At 42.1% G+C, this 20,233-nt stretch overlaps 3 protein-coding genes across 3 annotated transcripts; 2 read left to right on the top strand and 1 right to left on the bottom strand.

The window, feature by feature from the left end:
- The first annotated feature begins 235 nt into the window (after positions 1-235).
- comtd1 (catechol-O-methyltransferase domain containing 1) lies at positions 236-3,146 on the top strand. The gene is made up of 7 exons (XM_062401091.1): positions 236-389; positions 484-602; positions 1,353-1,458; positions 2,011-2,129; positions 2,559-2,613; positions 2,699-2,832; positions 2,931-3,146. The coding sequence occupies exons 1-7, from the start codon at positions 335-337 to the stop codon at positions 3,081-3,083; spliced, it is 741 nt and encodes a 246-aa protein (XP_062257075.1). The 5' UTR covers positions 236-334; the 3' UTR covers positions 3,084-3,146.
- Positions 3,147-8,883: 5,737 nt separating this feature from the next.
- LOC133966404 (neurofilament light polypeptide) lies at positions 8,884-12,383 on the top strand. The gene is made up of 3 exons (XM_062401324.1): positions 8,884-9,834; positions 9,921-10,045; positions 10,515-12,383. The coding sequence occupies exons 1-3, from the start codon at positions 8,932-8,934 to the stop codon at positions 11,728-11,730; spliced, it is 2,244 nt and encodes a 747-aa protein (XP_062257308.1). The 5' UTR covers positions 8,884-8,931; the 3' UTR covers positions 11,731-12,383.
- Positions 12,384-13,354: 971 nt separating this feature from the next.
- vdac2 (voltage-dependent anion channel 2) lies at positions 13,355-19,871 on the bottom strand. Its single transcript, XM_062400967.1, has 9 exons — positions 19,713-19,871; positions 18,403-18,474; positions 18,245-18,294; positions 17,365-17,517; positions 17,190-17,242; positions 16,048-16,275; positions 15,124-15,274; positions 14,962-15,019; positions 13,355-14,299 (listed from the first exon to the last, which is right to left on the bottom strand). Exons 2-9 carry the CDS (start codon positions 18,467-18,469, stop codon positions 14,208-14,210), a joined length of 852 nt encoding a protein of 283 aa, XP_062256951.1. The 5' UTR covers positions 18,470-18,474; positions 19,713-19,871; the 3' UTR covers positions 13,355-14,207.
- Between the last annotated feature and the right edge of the window lie 362 nt (positions 19,872-20,233).

Raw genomic sequence — 20,233 nt, 5'->3', positions numbered from 1 at the left:
TCAGTGCTGGGGCCTTCGTCACGGAACTTTATATTCAGGAATCTAATCATACGTATTTCCCTTTTTAAAAAGTCTTTAACTTTCCTGTTTGCTTGTTAAACTGCTTTTAAAACAAAATATCTTAAGACAAGTTTGTCCAAAATGTGTCAGCCTGATTGAAGTTCCCCTACTTACACCATGTACCGTGATGTAACTGAAAAATCAATAAGCTGAACCTTCATCTCAAAGGTTCAGCAGAACAAACACAGGTGGCGCTGTACAAAAAGGACTGAGACCGGGAGATCCAGTGCATTCAAACGAAAGCTGTTTAACGAGAACAGAGAAACAGAGCAAAATGGCTGCAGACATTAAGATGCTGTTTTGTGTTGGACTTGCTGTTGTACTAACAGGTACAACTGACCAAGGGGAGGATGGGTAACCTGGTAAGTGGCAGAGAACTGTCTGATTGACGGGAGCTGCTGTTGTGTGTTTGTCGTTGCTCAGGCGTGGGACAGTCGGCCTTTGTCGGGAAGAGCCACAGCAAAGGGAAGGACGACCCTGTGCTGCAATACGTGGTGAACAACTCAGTGAGGGAGCACCCGGTCCTCACCAAGCTCAAACTGGTGAGTCAGCCACAGACACCGGGGGGGGATCCTCCACTCATCCAATGTGGTGATGATAAATCATCAATCACTGATTCCTTCACACTGCTTATTGTTAATCAGTTATTGATCATCCCTGTGTTGTTTATGGCATCTGGTCATGTCAGCCGAACTTTCTGCCTCCAGAGCCGAGGTTTTGTTCTCCTGTGTGTGTTTGTTAGTTTGAAGGATTACACACAAGCCACTGGACAGATTACCACGAATGTTGTGAGGGGGTGAGGCCTGACCCTAACTTTTGTTGTGGATCTAGATCAGATCATTTCTTTACAAGATGAGGCATTTTTAAAAATTTGATTTTTTCATGAAAAAGAATCTGACAAGTTTAGGGGACTGATAATTATGAATCCAAATCTAGTGATTATTGATGCATTTTCATAAGGGGACTGTTGGGCCTTGGTGGAGTGTGACTTTAGATTCCCATTAAATTCTTATCAGGATTGAATTGATGACTACTACAGGACAGGAACCAAACACCGATAATCAGAAAGTTATTTAGCCCACAAATATACAAAATACACAAATTAACTCTATAACGTTCAGGAGTTGAGCAGTACAAATGTTGATCACTAGAGGGCTGCAGAGTGTAAGAAAACACTATGCAGAGGTCTCATAAGGCCTCACCTCCAGTGTAAAGAAATATATTGTTTATCCCATTAATCATCACACTCAATATAATGATATTAATGGCATTGTTTGATATTTTCCTTTTAGAGAACCCTTGAAGACCCATGGAGTATTATGATGGTCGCCAGTGAACAAGCCCAGTTTATGGCAAATCTCATTAAACTGATCAACGCAACTAAAGCCATTGAAATCGGTGAGCTCATGTAAAGAGAACATGAATACACACAGAGCAAGAACAAATGCAATGACTTTGTGAACACATGAAGGTAGCACAATGTTAAAAGTGAGTATTTTAACTGGTTCAAGGCAACCGAATGCATAATATTAAAATGTAACTACTACTGAATGCTTAGTGACGTAGTTACTGGTTTTATGGCAGAAACATGTTTTGCCCTGAAAGTCATTGATCTGATTATATTTGACCAAACATAACCTGACAGGTCAGAGATCTGATCTCTACCATTCAGACTCAACTGATTACTGATGGGAGTCATTTATCTTAACTGATCGATAGAAATTCATACAGTAAAGATGACATCATAGCTTTTGGAATTACACATCCTGAAACTTTTTGCAATAAAATCCGTGAAATTCAAACCTTGTTGGTTTTGACAGATTGTGTTTCATTGCCTTGACTTTAACTGTATTCAAATACAAACATTAGGTATTGAGTCTTTTCATCCTCTTGAAAGAACCTAACATAAATTTCTAAGATGATCCGGTTTACATTGTTTTCATTCTGCAGGGATGTACACAGGATACAACACACTGAGCATGGCGTTGGCCATGCCGGACAACGGACACGTGGTCGCCTGTGAAATAGAGGACACCTATGTAGACATTGCTAAACCATTTTTTGAAGAGGTGAGGAAACGTCTTTCCAAACAGCATGGCTTCAAGTTGTTCACACAAGATCATGAAAACTCTGATCTTCGCTCCTCAGGACAGGTTAGGTTACTTAAGTACACAACGTCCAATTCCTGGCTCTAGTGCAACACTTGTGTTTGACATTTTGCAAGTAAAGTGCGACTGATTGTTGCCTGTCAGAGGGAAAATTGTGCAGCAGACAGCAAACTGCACGTCCACCCTCTGTCGGTGCATCTTCACAAAAAGCTGCAGGCTGTAGAGGGAAAAGGCGTCTACTCAGGAAACGGGGTCACATAAAGATGTCGAAGCCAAGCAGGGGGATCGATACCTGTTTCAACCTTCCTTAACATGCTCTTTAAAAAACAATTAGAAGTTTAAACAGCCCACACAAAACGCTCAACTCACACATTCTAACCTTCTCTTTAGGCTGAGGTGGCGGGTAAGATAGACGTACGACATGAAATAGCCTTGAAGACGCTGAGTAAGTGCTTTTAATGCGTCTCAGTCATGAATTCTGATAAAAGTGGAACTTCTTTTCAACTCAACTTTGATGTTTGTTTGATCAGATGAGCTGCTAGCAGCCGGGGAAGCGGGGACATATGACTTTGTGTTCATCGATGCTGATAAATTCAACTACGACAGATACTACGAGAAATCCCTCGAGCTCATACGACAGGGGGGCATCATTGCGATTGACAATGTAAGTACACAAGCTTCTGTCAGAGAACACGCGGTGCGTTATGACACAATCGTCACTGAGAACTGAATGAAACATCTCTGTTGTTGTCGTGTGTGAAGGTGCTGTGGAGTGGGAAGGTGGTGAATCCTGACCCTGAGGACCTCACCTCCCAGGCTCTGGATGCTCTCAATAAGAAGCTGCATCTGGACCAGAGGATTGATCTGAGCATGCTCACTGTGGGCGACGGACTGACCATTGCCATTAAACGCTAAAGTCACTGTAGATATGAAATTAAATGCATTGGTTTTTATATTAAATATACAAGGAAAACTTGATATATTGAATTTTGTGTGTTATTTCACATATACACCACATGACACTTCTTGGGCAGCTCAGGAGTTAGAGAAACTTTCTCACAAACAGGAATGATGGTATTTTGATTCGGTCTAACAGGATTCCTTTTGGACTATTACGACTACAGAGTCTAGACATGTCAAAGATCACATGTGAGACCACTATAACATGACTGCTGTATGAATTTGGTGTTTTGATGAAAGATAAAAGTATAATTTTATGTTTTCAAAGAAGAATTGACTACTGATTGAGTGCAAAGTTCAAATAACAAAAAAGTATTTCACATTAATTTGATCCTGTGTTTACTTTTATTGGCATATTGGCATATCTAATGCGGCTGTATGACAACTATGACAGACAAATTAGTGAACCTGTTGACATGATGGATGCTAAAGTAATGCTACAGTGTAAAAACACCTAAGAGAGCAGTTAAAGGGCAACGAGCTCAGTGTCAGTGAACAATGGATGATGAGGACGTCAAGAACAGAGTGAAACGAGAAGACAGAACGTGTACATCTGAGTCATGCATAGAATTCAGTCACCTCGACATCCGATTACTGCTTTGCGTACTTGGTTTCCTAGACTAGTGCCCCCTAGTGGCCTCAGAGGTAGTTGTGTGGAAGCCATTCAGATCCACGTGACATGGGTTTTTATGAAAGGAGACATGCCTGCAGAGTTTCCTGCGGTGATAGAAATGCCCGTGCCTCCAGATCTGACAAATGTTCAAACCCAGTAAGGACGTCGATGCTAGGTCCTGGGTTAGTTGCGATGATTCGCTAAACATACAGTAAATATTCTCCGAAAATATTAAAGTTCCTCATAAAAGGCGGACACCTCTAAAAACTATGTGTTCATAACAATTTGATTATGTTTTTGTGGTGAAACAATTTGGTGAGTAGGTTGAAGTTGTTTGGTGCTGCTTTAAATAATTTCATATATGTGTTTGTATATGGTCCGAGGATTTATCCTCCTCAACAGCACAGAGAGAAAGATGGGGCTGCATGTCAGAATGACAGTTTGGGGTTTGCTCTACCTGCCAGTGCTCCCAAACTATACGCTGTGTTTACTGCCTTCATGTCTGTCTCTGTCTCCTCAGCCCCTAAACCTGTTCTTGCTGATATATCACCAAAAACTAATGACAATATTCTTTAAGTTAAATTAATTGAGAGTGTAGAGTAGTGTTCAAGTCAGGGCCAGCAGGGATGGCTCCATTCAGGCCCATTTTAAATACGCTCCAGTACCTACAGTACCTGCCAGGTGACTTCACTTCACTCATGATGTAACAAGACAAACTAAAGCTGTCTGTAGGGTTCTAACTATTTCATACTGTAAAAAAAAATGTGCGGTTATCAAGATAAAATTGTGTGGATTTCTGTACTTCATCTTGACAGTATAGGGATTCCTGTAATGAATTTGTAAAAAGTGTTATTGCTCCATGAGTGAGAAACTCACTGAAAGATTGTGACAAATTTCAAAACATCATTTTGATGCACTGTGGGCTCTGTGTTTATTTTATAGGTCAGACATGAGTCTAATCTGCAACATCGACATTGCAACAAGGTAACAGGCCTTTAAAAAAAGTTATAACTTTCTTCATCATCTTCTTTGGGCGAACTCGTCTTCTCTTAGGGGCCGATGGCATGTCGGGACTGGAGACACACTCAATGGGAAAGTTCTTCATAATCTTCCTTCGGGAGCTTATTTCAGCATCACCTTTGGTTATTTTTTTAGGGCAAGAGATTTTCTCACCACGACAACCTCTTGCCCTTTCAGGTGATGCCTCAGCCTTACTTGTGTCGGGAGATGAGTTGTTTCTTTCTTTCACTCCTACTACACAAGTTTTATTGACCTTTGAGTTGCATCCTGCCGATGGGCGAGCTCGTCTTCTCCTAGGGGCCGATGGCGTGTCGGGATTGGAGACACACTCACTGGTAAAGTTCTTCCTATGCTTCTTTTGGGGGCTAATTTCAGCATCACCTTTGTTCAGTTTGTCAGTGGAAAAGATTTTCTCACCACGACCACCTCTTGTCCTTTCAGGTGATGCCTCAGTCTTACTAGTGATAGCAGATGAGTCATATCTTTCTTTTACCCCTACTACACAAGTTTTATTGCCCTTTGCAATGCATCCTGCCAATCGGCGAACTCGTCTTCTCCCAGGGGCCGATGGGGTGTCAGGATTGGAGACACACTCACTAGGAAAGTGCTTCATGGTCAAGAAAGGATGTTGCAGAGCTTCGCTGGGGTCGATTCTTTTTTTTGCATCGAGATGCAACATCTGTTTCAGGAGGCTTAAAAAGGCCTGTGTGTCCTCATTTTCAGCCATACCTGGGCGAGTCACCACAATGTCATCAAGACTGGCATACTGTCCGGGCTTCTGAATCGTAGAAGATGCTGGGCTCCCCTTGCTGCTCTGCGAGGACTTTGTGCGTTTCCCTCCTGGTACTGCACACTCCTTGCAGCAGCAAAGTTCCTTCAGGCTCCACAATTGTTTTTTGACATATTTTGTCTTTGTAAAAAACACATTGGTGTACCTTCCAGAATTCAGCAGGTTGTCATTGGGCTGACCATTTATCTGTACCAAGTTCTTCATTGCCTGATATTTGCAAGTCCCTAGTTTATACAGACATGTGCCGAGGTACAGGTAGGCCACAATGCAACCAAGAGCCCACATATCCATGGCCTCATTCAGAGGAAGTCCCAGCATGACTTCAGGGGCCCTGAAACCAATAATCTGGAAATTACGTCCAGTTTCCAATTCGGAGACCCGAGTAGCCAAGCCAAAATCAATCAGCTTCACCTTTGAGGGCTGTCGCTGTTGATCCACCAACATTACGTTGTTTGGCTTTATGTCTGTATGCGCCAGATTTAGGCTCTTCAGGGCAGCCAGAGACACCAAGAGCTGCTTTGTGATTGCTTGAATTTCAGACAGAGGCCGCCCCTTGCCCCCGGACATTCCAAGCCAATCAAACAAAGTCTTATCCAGCTTTTCAAATTCCAGAAGAATTTTGTCACAGTGTGTGTGATGCCCGTTGAACCTGACGAAGTTGTTCTTGTCTTGACCGATCTCCCGAAGTTCTTCAAGAATATCTAGTTCCTTTTGGCCATCTACTTTCGAGACAATCTTCAGAGCCACAATCTCCTTAGTGTCCATTTTTAAGCACTGTTGCACTATTCCAAAACTCCCAGAGCCCAGTGTGTCCAGTATGTAGAATGCATTGGATAATGCTGGCATACGAAGAAGTTTGACGTCATCAGGTCTTTTCTTGTTGTTTGAATCCATTATTGTTTTAGCCATTTTAGAGAGTGTATTGGCAGGTTCCAACCAACATCAAATAGTATTAATGGAATATACTGCTATCTAAGCTAACAGGTGGCGACTACCTGCCTAATCAGTCAAAGGCTTTTCTTAGGTTGCAAAGACTTTTCTTTGATATAAGTGATTACATTAGGACATCATAAAGAATTAACCCTTTATAAATGTCAACTGCTTTTTTTTAAAGATCAGTTTATCAGAGGTTCAAGACTTGTCTATGACCTAAAGCACAAGTTTTCAAACTCTTTTTCAGTGATGTACTCCCTTTGAAAAAAAAACTCACCCGAGTACCCCCTAACCAGCGCAAAGCATCTTTGGTTGAAAAAAAGATGTAAAACACAGTGATGTGCCGTTAGTGTCTGATTTATTAAACTTTGTAACTAGAAACTTTCAAATTACAACTTCATCAAAGTGCATAACATTTCTCCTTTGTAGTGGTCTGTCTTGAACAATTTGGAAATAAAAAGATATCAAAATAACCAAAGAAAGAAATAATTATCTCAATTATAAATAGAGATTTGTGCACATAAAAAGAATTATCAACTTAAAGTGCCCTCTTTCGGGATCATAACAAAGTTATGTTCTCAAACTGAACTCATGAACTTAATTATAAACACTTCACAAAAAAGGAATGATTATCTCAATTATAAATAGAGATTTGTGCACATAAAAAGAATTATCTTCTTAAAGTGCCCTCTTTCGGGATCATAACAAAGATATGTTCTCAAACTGAACATATTAACTTAATTTTAAACATTTCTTCACAAAAAAATCATTATCTCAATTATAGATAAAGATTTGTGCACATAAAAGTAATTTAAAACTCTCCAATGCCCTCTTTGGTTTTGCATTTACATTTCAGTGAGAACCTTGTGCTTGTGCTTCACTGAGGATCTTTGTCAGTCTTGGTGGCAGGGAAGCAACTGCTGTGATCAAGCTCTCTGTTTCTGGCACAGTCTGTTTCTTTCCTCTGTTTTGATAACAGTCATTGCAGAGAAGGAGGCCTCACATAAATATGTTGAGGCAAAGGTTAGTAGCTGCTTTGCGGCACACAGAGTCATATGACAAAGGCACAGTCTTTCATTTCTCCGCTGCGTTTGTGTCCAGCATGGTTTCAGCCAGCACGACAGCTGCTGGAAGGAGCAGGTCTTCGGCTATAGTGAACGGTTTCTTTGCTTTAGTGATGAGCAAAGACACCGCATGAGAGGCCTCCGGGGCTTTGGCTGATGTCGTGGAGGCTTTCTGCATCGTCTCTTGAGATGACCTGAATTCACAAAGTCTCCTCTTAAAAAACTCAGGTGGCTTACCAAAGTTAATTGCATGTTTGGTCTTGAGATGCCGTTGAAGATGTGCTGGCTTCATGCCACTGTTGGCTAATCTCTCTCCACAGAAAAAACACAATGGATGGGTGGCAACTCGTGGACGAAAATCCCATTCTTCTGAATATTGACGGAATTTTGTCGGCTCTGGTTTTGCCTTCTTCAGCACTTGTCCCTCCGTGTTTTCAGCGGCATTGCTGCGACGCTTCAACCACGACTCCATTGTTTGGGTTTTCAAGGCGCCAGTGATGACAGGTGATGACAGGTGGCGTGTGCCAGGTTGGGTCAAACCATCGGTATGGGGGAGACTCTGAGTATTTAGGATAATGAAATTGAATAGCCTACTGAATATAAAATTCAGTTGATGAACTTATACTTATATTTGATTGAATATTTCTTAAATAAAAAATGTTTAAGGATTTTTGAATGGATGCTAATTTTAAATATGTTTAAAAAAATCTCACGTACCCCCTGGGGTACGCGTACCCCCATTTGAGAACCACTGTATAGAGAATATATTGCTGTGACTATAAGTGGAGAGCATGTCTATGGGTTGTATGCAGATGCTTTGCTCAAATTAGATATACTAGTGTTGAAGTAGTTTAACTCCTGCATTTAAAATGGGACTAAGTAAAAATGTATTGTAAAAAAATATATATAAAATGTAAGGATCAACAGCAAACTTCATGTAGATGTAGTGGAATCTAAAACAGTTAGGAGAAGTAACTGCACTTAAGCACAATTTTCATTGTACAATTTGGTCACTGGATTATTATGTTTATAAATTTAGACTTGTTTGCACTATTCTATTATATAGGCTATTTGATATTGTAATCTTGGGGAAAGCTAGCCCAAGAAATTCTTCTTGGATTAATATCTGCATCTCATTATTACTATTATATACAGCGTGTGTATATGTGTTTGAGGATGACATGTACAGTCAGTTGATCCACGTCACTGCTCTGTGCCACGAAATGTGGTCCCGGGCTCATTAAGGCATCAGCTGACGCTTCACCTTTTCAGCACCGTGGACAGTTCCGGTCTGCACCGAGCACATGGCCACGGTTATAAAAGCGCGCGTTGAGAGTCTCTGCACATCTGGCCACTGACAGCGTCAGCACGAGCCGCCGCAGCATGGATAAGAGAGCAGCTCCACCGAGCAGGATCCAACCCAGGTGGCCGGGATTCGATCCTACCGCTGTCGTGATCAAGGGGACGAGAACCACTCTGACGAGCCCGTTATATGGACCGTGTAACGAGAAGGAGCAGATGCACGGTTTGAACGATCGCCTCGCGGGCTTCATCGGGACGGTGCACCGGCTGGAGCAGCAGAATCAGCTGCTGGAGCGGGAAATCCAGGAGCTCCGCGGGAAGGCGAAGCCCGCATCCCGCCTGGAGGAGGAGTACGGACCGGAGCTGAGGAGGCTGAGACGCGTTGTTCAGGACATCACTCACCAGAAGCACCGGATTGAAATCGAGCATCAGGATTTAGAGGAGGAGGTGTCCAGCGTGAGGAGACAACACGAACAGGAGGCGCGCAGCAGATCAGAGGCGCAGAGCAACATCTTGGCCCTGAAGAAGGACATAGATGACGCGCATCGGGTTAAACTGCTGCTGGACAGGAAAGCTCAGACCCTCGTGGATGAGCTCAACCTCCTGAAGGGAAACCATGAGGCCGAGGTGTCGGAGATGTTTGGACAAATACAGGATCTGCAGGAGAATGTGGAGGCGCACGGATTTGGCGCACCTGGAGTCACTGCGGCACTCCGGGACGTCAGGGCGCAGCTGGAAGGTCATGCTGTGTCCGAAGTCTGGCAGGTTGGAGAAACTTTCAGATCCCAGTTTGCGAGAATGACAGAGGCGGCCGAGGCCAAGAGAGAAGCTTTAAAGGCGACCCAGCAGGAGGTGCAGGAGCACAGGAGGCGGCTGCAGGCCAGAAACACCGAACTGGACTGCGCCAAAGGCACCAGGGAGGCGCTGGAGAAGCAGCTGCGTGAGGTCGACGATCGACACGAGGAGGAAATCATCCACTATCAGGTAAAAGTTCCTTTAAATCACAAAGCCTCTTCCCAGTATGTGCCAATGGTATCCAGTGACAAACCCTCTCTCCTCTCTTGCTGCAGACGACAATCAAAGAACTTGAAAACGAGCTGATAAACTGGAAGTTTGACATGTCTGGTTACCTGAGGGAGTACCAGGATCTGTTAAATGTGAAGATGGCGTTGGACGTGGAGATACTTTCTTACAGGCGAGATATGGGAAACAGTACTCTGTAATATTAGAGATCATTCTAACCGAGGAGACCTTTAAGGGGTGTTAGGAATAAGATTATCATTTTAAATAACATGAATTTGTATTGGTCCTCCACAGAGGGAATTCACAAAGGACACCGAAGCATAAAAAAGTAGCCGTGCAAGGGGAAATAAGAATGTGTAAAAAAGGAAATACTACATACAATAAAGTAGAAATACTTAATGTGCAATGTTTTTTAGTGCTTGCACTGGCACACCAAAACAAATTCCTTGTGTTTACCAACTGGGCACTAAAACCCCATTCTGTCACAATCATGATTGTAATGGTCAATTATTCACCTCCTTAGTTTACTCCATAAATTTATGTCATTGTGGTTCCCACCAATCTCCGTTTTAAATGCGTTAGTGTTTTTTCCCTCAAGTCTTTTTAAAATGTCCTCTACATCTGTCCTGTGTATGTTGCAGGAAACTTCTCTGTAGCGAGGAAGCTCGACTATCCACTCTGTCAGACACCCACGTCTCCTTGCCCTACATTTACCACCAGTCCCCCGTCTACACCCTCCCCTGCCTCAGCCGGCCAGGCGGCCCGCACAGACGAGCGGAGCCCCAGTACAAGTTTGTGGAGGAGATCATAACGGAGACCACCAGGGAAATTGAGATGTCAGAATTCGAGGACACGGGATCAGAGGAGACAGAAGCGGGGAAAGATGAGTGGGAGCGTGCCAAAAGGGATAGATGGGGCAGTGGGGAGGAGGAGGAGAAGGATAATAAAGACAGTCGAGAGGAAGAAAGTGAGCATGTGTCTGACAGTCAGCAGTATCCGTCAGAAGGAAACTCAGTGAACGGAGGGGATGACGGGGATCGATGGAGACCTGGAGAGGTGGAGGATGGTGGGAAGGGTCAAGATAGAGGAGAGGAGTCAGAGGAAACTGAAGCAGCTGACAGAGAAGGTTTGAGTGGCAGAGACAAAAAGACTCAAAGCAAAGTTTTATTAAGTGAGAGTCATGATGAAGAAGAAAATGAGCAACAGAAAAAAGTAGCTGAAGACACTAAAGACGAAAAAGATCCAGTGTCAAAGGCAACAGTTCGGAAAGACTCAAAATCGGAGATCACTGTGGAGGAGGAACTCGTGAATAATGAAAAGCAAGATGCACTTACAGATAGTCTTATCTCAATTCAAGTGAGGCAGCCACTTGATGGGGTTCTGACCAAAGAATCAGGTAAAACTGAGCTGAGCAGTGCTGTTCTAGTGCAGGATAGGAAAAGCAGTGATTTTACAACAGAGATAAAGAGCTCTGTTTCCCTAGAGACAGGGGCGCTTCCAGAAAAGACTGGAGCGACTTCAAGCCCAACACTCAGGAGACAGGAAATGGAAAACAGCCGTTCTGAGAGGAAGGAAATCGATCAATCTGAAAGTGAGAAAGAAAAAGAAGGACAAGTAGCAAAAAGCACTAAAGATGCTGGACGTGATCAAGGCCGAGATATAGACTCATCTGACAAATGTAGTTTAGCTGAAGATAAGGACGAGAGAAACAGTGACGATGAGACTGAAACAGATCGAATTGTTTTGCCAAATGTAAAGACAACTAGCGAAGAAATCAATAAGATGCCTGGGAAAGAAAGGAGCCAGGTTCCGAGGTCAGAACAGCCTGATACAATGGAGAATAATTCGCAGAAATAAGAGGAACGTTTAATTTAAAAAAAGGGGTTAAAATGAAATGCAAATATCAGGGAAATTGAAGCTGAAACTAGAGAATGGTTAAACTAATGCAGATGCAACTGCAAGGCCTGAACGGAGCAAAGAGAAGAAAACTGCAGCTGCTGTAATTCTTCTTGAAAATGAAAAACAGAGAGCGCACGATTCTTCCGTCTGCAGCAGATCCGACTTTAAACTCCGACACTTTGTAATCTATTAAAATTGTTTGACTCACCACACAAACATGATTGTGAATGTAAACGATGCAAAGGGAATTAATCTACTTTGGTGCGTGCCGACACACACATGCAAGATCAACAAGTACTGTGATTCTGAGCTGCACTTTGAATATAATTATATAATCTATAGTGTTTCTGCAAAGGATAACACAAGATGTTTAATATTTGAAATAAGTCAGTCCTGTTGATATAAAATACAAATAGCTGTATGCCACTGCAATTTGATGAACTTTGTTTTTTGCTATGATGAAGGTGCATCATTCATTGACTGATTTCAACTCTTTTCATATGTCAGCATAAGTGGATTTTGTCATCTATGTCATTCCCTTTAACTCAGTATGTGAACAAAGCAATAGGGCATGCATGAGCATATTATTGACTGTAGAGGACAGCAGCGCATAGATGTGTATTAGAATAAAGACATTTCATCTCAGATAATGGTTTCGTATTTATTTAAATGTATAAACTAAACCTTATCCTTTCATTTACTTCTCATGTCTTTGAATAATTTAGTCTCTTTATTAATGCTTTGTAAGAATGTGTCTATTTGGTTTCATTTGCCTTTTATTCATCTCCTCTTAAAACCAACAGCTCTCAGGTATTCCTAATAAGACCCTGGAGTTCAGGAGCCCTCATCAAGCCAAACAGTCCCAAGTGAAAAACGAGTTTGCTGTGGAATTATGCATAATCATTTCCAAAATAAAACTTGAATCACTAACTCAGATGCAGAACCCTCCCATCAAGGACTTCAACTTCACACTAGGACATGGAAATGGAGACTCACTGCTCAAATAGGACTGAGGTCGAGATTATTTGACAGACTTCTGGTGAGCAAAGAGGCAGGAGATTAAAGACTTCAGATGAAACTGCTGCTACATACACTATTTAAATAAAAACACCTGCTGGTCTAACTATAGTTCGACTGGTCTTTAAATAGACTGCAGGACCTCTGAAAGGCTTCTGAAGATGTTCTGGAATCTTTAATAACTTTTTCCATTGAGTAAGTTACCATAACAGGTCAGATAATACCAACTATTCCGTGAATACAATTCTAAACTAACAATTTAGTAGTACTTAGTAGTTTTGCTTATTTTGGAAGAAATTGTACTTTCTTGATTGTTGTTGTTCTGGGCTTGTACCCTCATGGTTGAACCAACTGATTCTATTTCGCCTGGATAAAAGCATCAGCTAAATGAAATGTACGGTAAGGATAAGCTAGTGGATGTAACTGAAAACTAGACTATTCATAACTTGAATTAGCACGTAGTTAACTACTCATCCTAGACTTCCAATGGTCAACATTAAGCAAACCAGTAAATGAGCAGTTTTTGTTGTGAAACTATATCATCACCTTAAAAAACATGCACCTGTGGAGTTCAAAGACTTTATTGAAAACTTATACATACACATAAGGACCTCCACGACTTCCTGTGGGCTTAGTCTCTGCCCGATACATGGAAAAACCAAGAGTGCATGTGTGCAACTAAGTCACACCTCTTCTGGACAAGGATAGTTTGGCATTATTGTGAACATTGGGTGCCCCGGTTGTCTGTTAGCACAGAACAAAGAAAAACTAAATTCTGCTTGGTGGGCCAAGTTTACTGGTTCCTTAAGGAGCCAACTTCACGAGACCTCCCAGGTAAAGGTCACAACCCCAGAGGACCGACACAAAACAAGACATTAGAGCTATAGTTTATCCTTGTGTGCATGAAAGGAAGGGTGCAGCAGTATTTAAATAAAAGCTGGAAAAAGCCTAGTGTACTTATCATGGTTTGCAAATGACAAAGGAATATCAGATGATTGTGAGTGCATAAATCAGAGAGAAGGTACGACGTCGCTCACCACACAAACCATCACCCAAAGTTCTGATCAAAGAAACAGTGTCTGGGATAATTTCCAAATAAAGTCACACACAGAGGATGACAGGCAAAGGGATTGTATTGGATTTCATTATTATGGCAGTAGTGGAAAGGAACAATGACAATGTTTTATAAATAGTACACCACCAACTGTCTCTTGATAAGACGCAGTTACAAAGCAAAAAAAGCAACAAAGGTAAAATGACAGAAGCACCGAGTTGGAAGTGGCCCCCAAGTTGATGTTTGCTGTCGTAGCCTTTGACTCGATCTCTCCCAGATATCCCTTTGCTGGTTTGAGTTTGGACATACATTTTAAGGCCAGATTCTTCTGATATTCCCTAGTCCTCTGCAGTATGACGAAAGCTTAGGCTTCCAGTTCCAGGCCCAGGCCGAGCTTGTGGCCTCCGGCGTTGATGTTCTTGCCATCGACCAGGCCGGACAGGGTGAGTTTCACGCCTGCACGGGCAAGAGGAACCAGCGTTAGGCATTTCATGTGCAAACACTGAATTGAGTGTCAGAAGTTGAAAGTTGGTAGTCATTTTGCTATAAAGAAGTATATTTGAATGAAACATAATCTCAGGTAGGGCTGGAGGATATGAAAATAAATAAATCTGTATCAGTCTATATTGATATATATATATATATTTATAAAATTACCATTTGTCATTTCCACTTCAGATGGTAATTTTTTCTTTTAACTCGCTCCCACTCCTGACGTACTGGTTTGCACGGCTGCAGTACCACGTGGGTTGGGGCTGCTGGCTGCTACTCCTACACTCTGTGCGTAAACCTAACCTGATTGGGCTCTATTCCAACCACATGATTGGTTTGGTTCGGTGCATCACTATACTCATCATCACTGGCTGTTCGTGTTGTCTGTCACATCATGGATGGAATGAGTTATTTCGACCACGTCTTATATTTCTATCGAGGTGAAGTTCTTTTGCTGTGATTATCTTTATCGTTTTATGGCACAGTCCTAGTCTCAGTGTTAAAGTGGTGAATACAAGGACTCAGGATCAAAGTGTTAAGTAGGTGAACTAACCATGTAGGGGCTAACTACAATGCATCTCATCTGTAAATATTTCCTACGACACATGCTTCCACTGTTCACTTACCTGGTCTAAGAGTCTGGGTGTATCCAACACCAACAAGGCTATTGTTGTTCACTTTAGCCTAGAACAAAACAAAACATCACAAGTCAGTAGATGATAAGTAGTGGTCACATCTGTCTTTTACCTCCTCCACGTCGCTCTGAGTGTCCGTGCTGCTCCACTTACGCTGATGGAGGCATCCTTGTCCAGCTGGAACTTGGCTGCAATACCGAAGCGTGTGCTGTTGCTGCCAGCGGTCCAGGCCAGGTTGACGGCTGTCTCCAGCTTGTCGCTCACCTTCTGGTAGATGGAGCCTCCGAACTCTGCTCCGTCATTCCTGATACAGATGAGAAATATCCAGCTACAGTAAATATTTCGAAACTAAAAGAGGTTTTAAGTGTGTGGAAGGTGTCTCCAGCAGCTTGAAGGAACATCCATCCTCTTCATTTCCTTTAATTTTATACTTTTTTGTTCAGAAAGAAATTAAGAACTATAAAACTAACAAACTGATTTATTGTGGCAGAATAGGAATCCATCAGGACAGATTTAATAAACGAGTAGTGATGGCATATTAATGTATTGAGCTGTTACAGCTGAAGCTTTGGCTCAAAGTCAATGCTATTTATAGGCTCTACCCTGCCATTACTGCAGTTTATTTCTATCCTGTTTTGTGCAAAATACTTTCTTCTCTTTTGTCCCAACGGACACATGTAAGGCTTCCTTGGGTCTCTTGAAAGGTGCTATATAAATACAAGACATTATTAATTTGATAGTGATTTGGGATTTGCTAAATGAACAAACCTAATACGGATTTTGTGCATACACCCATTTAGAGGGTTAATTTGCTTGGACTACACTGGTGCATTTCATTTAAACCACACCCAGAATTCTTTAGGAGTAAACAAGTTCACGTTGAGTTACTTTCTAGATCAAACATGAAGCTGCTCTGCTGCATTCTTCTTCCTTTAGGCTGTAAAAGTAAATGTTTGTAATGGTTTGCACATCACCACACACACAGCTAACTATATACAAGCTAAAAAGTTACGCTTCTCTTTGTTGACTATGTGGCCTGAAGATTCCAACCCTGTTAGCGAGGAGTCAGTAACTTACACGTTGGTGTGGAGCTGGAAGTCTCCAGTCTTGTAACCAATGGCAAAGTTGTTCTGGGTCATCTTGGATTTGGCAGTGTCGAAGCTCATCTGGTAGCCGGCGAGCCAACCCTCGTAGCCGACAACGGCAGCCCCGTGGATAGTGGGGCCAGCAAAGTCGAAGTCGACATCACAGCCAAGGTTGACGAACTCGCGCTTGTAGGCGGTCTTAACTTTGCCACTCTTCTTGCTGTTGGTGAGAAACATTGGTCAACCTCAAACTGAAAACCTAATTAAGTCAGATCAGTATTACTTTTTAAGGAGGGTTAGGTTACACGTGTGCAATAAACAATAAGCTCACATCGTTTACACTTTACAAGGGTCCCAAAATACAAATATTTACAGATTATAATGTCCTGTTAAATATGTTTAAAAGATGTATTTTTGTAATGAAAAGTTGTGTTATTTAGAAAAATAAACATTAAATGAGAAACCTTGGGGAACTTAAGCCCCCCCACTGAGTTGTTGCTGCCACCTCAGATTTATGATCCCATAGAGCTAACTCCACACCCAGGCTGAATGCCAACTGTCAGCTCATGTTGCAAGCAGGCCAACGAATTTTACTTTTCTTCAGAGGCAACATTGTTGGACATTAAAACAGAAAGATCAGCCACATCACGAGGTTTGAATAATGGCTTACTTGAAGGCAGAATTTGCCAAACCGCGATATCTCTTTCTACAAACCAGCCTTTACCTCACTGCTGGTCTTTATTTCTCAGTCGGAAAAACAACACTGAAGCCTGGAACATGCCGTCTCAATGTAGCCACATAACTCAAATGTCGACAACCTGCCTACACGCAATATGAAAGCAGGCACGTGCCCTCATGGACCCACTAGTCTCTTATTTACTCCCCGAGAACCACAATCTGCAAAACATCATCCAAACTTCAAATATGTAAGACCCAACAGCCAATTGTAGGAATGTTCCAGTAGAAAAACTGCATACTGAGGTCAGGCTCACACGTGGCCACTCCATTGGTCAGCAGCACAGATCAAGTTACCAACACTAGTCCAGTTGAGTTGCAGCACAGTGGTTTACATTTGAGTTAAAGTAACACAGAACTAACTTTTTCATGAACACTTTATTCTAACAATGAACTTACCCAGTGTTTGGTGAGAAGGTTGTGTCAAAAGTCAACTTCAGTCCCTTGGCAATCTGTGAGAACACAGAACAGTTCATTTGACAGTTACAGAAATGAATGTTGCTCCGTCAAGTGAAATGTGTAGAGCATTCAGATAGTGGTTGTTAAACAGATGGATGAAATCTGTAAATCTAACCTGATCTTCAACTGTGATTTCTGTTCCCAAGGTGTTGTCGGTGTTCCACTTCTCAGTGAAGGTCAGACCATATTCTGACCTCTTGTATTTAGTTTCAAGGCTACCTGCCACTTTGCTGGTGTCAGTATTGGAGGATCCAGATGTTTTGAATTCCTGCAAGAGACGGTTATAGAAAAAAAATTACATAATAAAAAAGAACATTAAGACACATGACTGAATGAAACAAACCCCAATGAAATAAACTACATTCAATGGTAGCATTAGCATAAAACTTTATTTTGAAGCAAACCAGAGACAATCTTGAGATGTTGATGTTCTGACTCATAAGTGCTCAGCAGTCTTTACTACTTTGTATGAGTAATACTTTGCATTCAGGTTGTGGACCACACCCATATTTAAAGTCAGCCTTCATTTTGATCACAGCTACACAACTGTGATCAAAAAAGTTTTGTGAATGTATCTAACACAGTAGTGACACCACCATGGTGACAATATTTGTCCATATACACACAAACATCTGCCAGGGTGATCAAAGCTGCCTCTGAGGTAAATCCCACTACAGTTGGTGACTTGAGGACCACACTCAAGTAACAGACAGACAGATGCATATATACAGAGACAACCAGGTAAATGTATGAGTCAATCATTACTGATATTTGGAGAAAAACAAGAGGTTGAGGACAATTGAGGATCAAGCACAGTAAAATTGATCACAGAATTATTGTGGATGGGCCTCATTGTTCTGGGTATCTGCTTTTTATCTTCATTGGCGACAATGCACAATAAGTATTTTCAAAGCAGGGCCAGGAGATGGTTGAACTATAAAGTACAGTAAGTTATATTAAGGTTGTGAAACCACAATTGTAAGAAATGTACTTACAACTCCACTGTCTGACTTTGTCTTGACATCGAGCTTCACCAAGCCAAAACCTGGAGAGAGGAAAGTTTTTCAGAGTTTGTCTGCAACATCAACCATACTTGCCAGAATCAAATGTTTATCATCACAGAAATAATTGGTCAGACTGTGGGGAATCATACCATAGCCTTTGTTGAAGATGTCTTTGGCAGACTTGCCCAGGTCAGCATACATGGGAGGCACGGCCATTGTATCTGCAAACAGAGCCGAAATAAAAAAATGCTTTAAACTATTATTGCGGTACATTTCCACATGTGTGTGTGTGTCCAGTTACACAGCAAGACAGTAAAGCTATGGCTGGATTTTGTATGATTTCAATAATACATTTTATAATGGGACCCCAACTGTTACTGTATGAATACAAAATGTAAGTACTGCCACTGAAGGTTAAGACTTTTAAACGTATGGGCACCACTCAGTCAATATACAAAATCCATGGAGATATTGTAAGAATTATTTGCATGTAAACAATGTAAATTCGCTTTAAAGTCATAGTCTGTATTCTTATATGTATGCAGGATCTGTGGTAGCTAATATTATTAATTCTAATAAATGGTCAATATGAGGCTGTATCCCGTTCTGCTGCAGTGGCCACAGCTGATGAGTGGAAAACTGCAGAAGGCCTTCCCCTAGGGGGTTCGACATTTACATCCAACACCTCACTACTCTCCTCCATCCTGTAGATGACACGATGGTTTTTTTAGCACATCACACTCCTACTGTTTCAGACTGTGGGGACTGCAGTCTTCTGGCCCACTGTCCAAACCCTTCTGTTACAGGATCAGCTTAATTTGTCCCAGTTGAGGACCTTAACTGCCTTCCGATCGCACATTTAAAATGAACAAACATTACTAGCTACACTGTGCATGTCCCATTTGACGCAGACCAGGCATTGTGGTGCTGCGGGTGGACAGTCACAGGGAGGACAAGTGTGTAACAGACGATGGACAAGGTTACACTGAGGGAGACAGGAGCCATTTTGTCCAGTTCAGAACCGTCTCCCGTTAAAACTACTCCTCCACGGGAGTTGGCAGGCACCGCTTGCCGTGGCCATGCACACGCCGGTGACAATTAGCGAGATGTGTTAATTCAAGTGTTCACTCGCAGTCCCAGCTCACATCTGCCAACTAGGCCAGAGGGAGGTTAACGAAGCGCCCGGTCGAAAGGAAAGTAGCAAAGTTGTGATTAATTTACTTCATTTACTTTAAATAAAACATACACCGACTCATCAGCCACAAATGAAGCGTGTGACACAAAGAAAAGCTGCCATGGTTTTACTCGACATGTGTCAGACGCAGCGCGCCTACTGCAGCTAGCTTAGTTAGCTTAGTTAGCCTGCAGAGTACCGGCAAGTGTCAAACACGCTCAGACGCAGATTGTCGCTCGTCAACGGATACAAAACAGTGTCAGACCGCGCAGATGGTTCTCTTACCGGTTAGAGATGAGGCTGGAGGTAAAGTTAAGTGACTTCCAGAAAGATGTTCCTCACACGGCCGGGAGAAGGCTTCACCAGTTGGAGGGCGAGCTGAAGGAGACTGTACCGCAACGAGACCCACACCTATCACAGCCGCGGCTCAGGACCCGAGGCGGCCGCACATGTGCCTGAGTAAAAGTACCTTTTACGTCACAGCCGAAAGTCAATATTGAAATTTATTTTCTTACAATGATCACCGAATACCTATGGAACACCATTTCTGCTACTATGATGAAACAAATTAAGATCCCGTAAGTCATTATCGTGACAAATGTTCTAAAATTAATGACTTCTTATAAAGTACTATCTCATAATTATGACTTAAAGGATCAGGGTGTAATATTTAGGTGAGGGGATCTATTGACAGACATTTAATATAAAAAAAATCCTACTGATGTTTTCAATAATGTGTTTTATCTACATGGTACAAATTGTTGTTTTTTCCACCCTAGAATGGGCCCTTTTGTATATAAATACTT

The sequence above is a fragment of the Platichthys flesus genome, chromosome 12 (genome assembly GCF_949316205.1).
Source record: "Platichthys flesus chromosome 12, fPlaFle2.1, whole genome shotgun sequence".
Taxonomy (NCBI): Eukaryota; Metazoa; Chordata; class Actinopteri; order Pleuronectiformes; family Pleuronectidae; genus Platichthys; species Platichthys flesus.
Note: the sequence above shows the minus strand (reverse complement) of the source record. Positions and strands in the feature narration are given on the sequence as shown.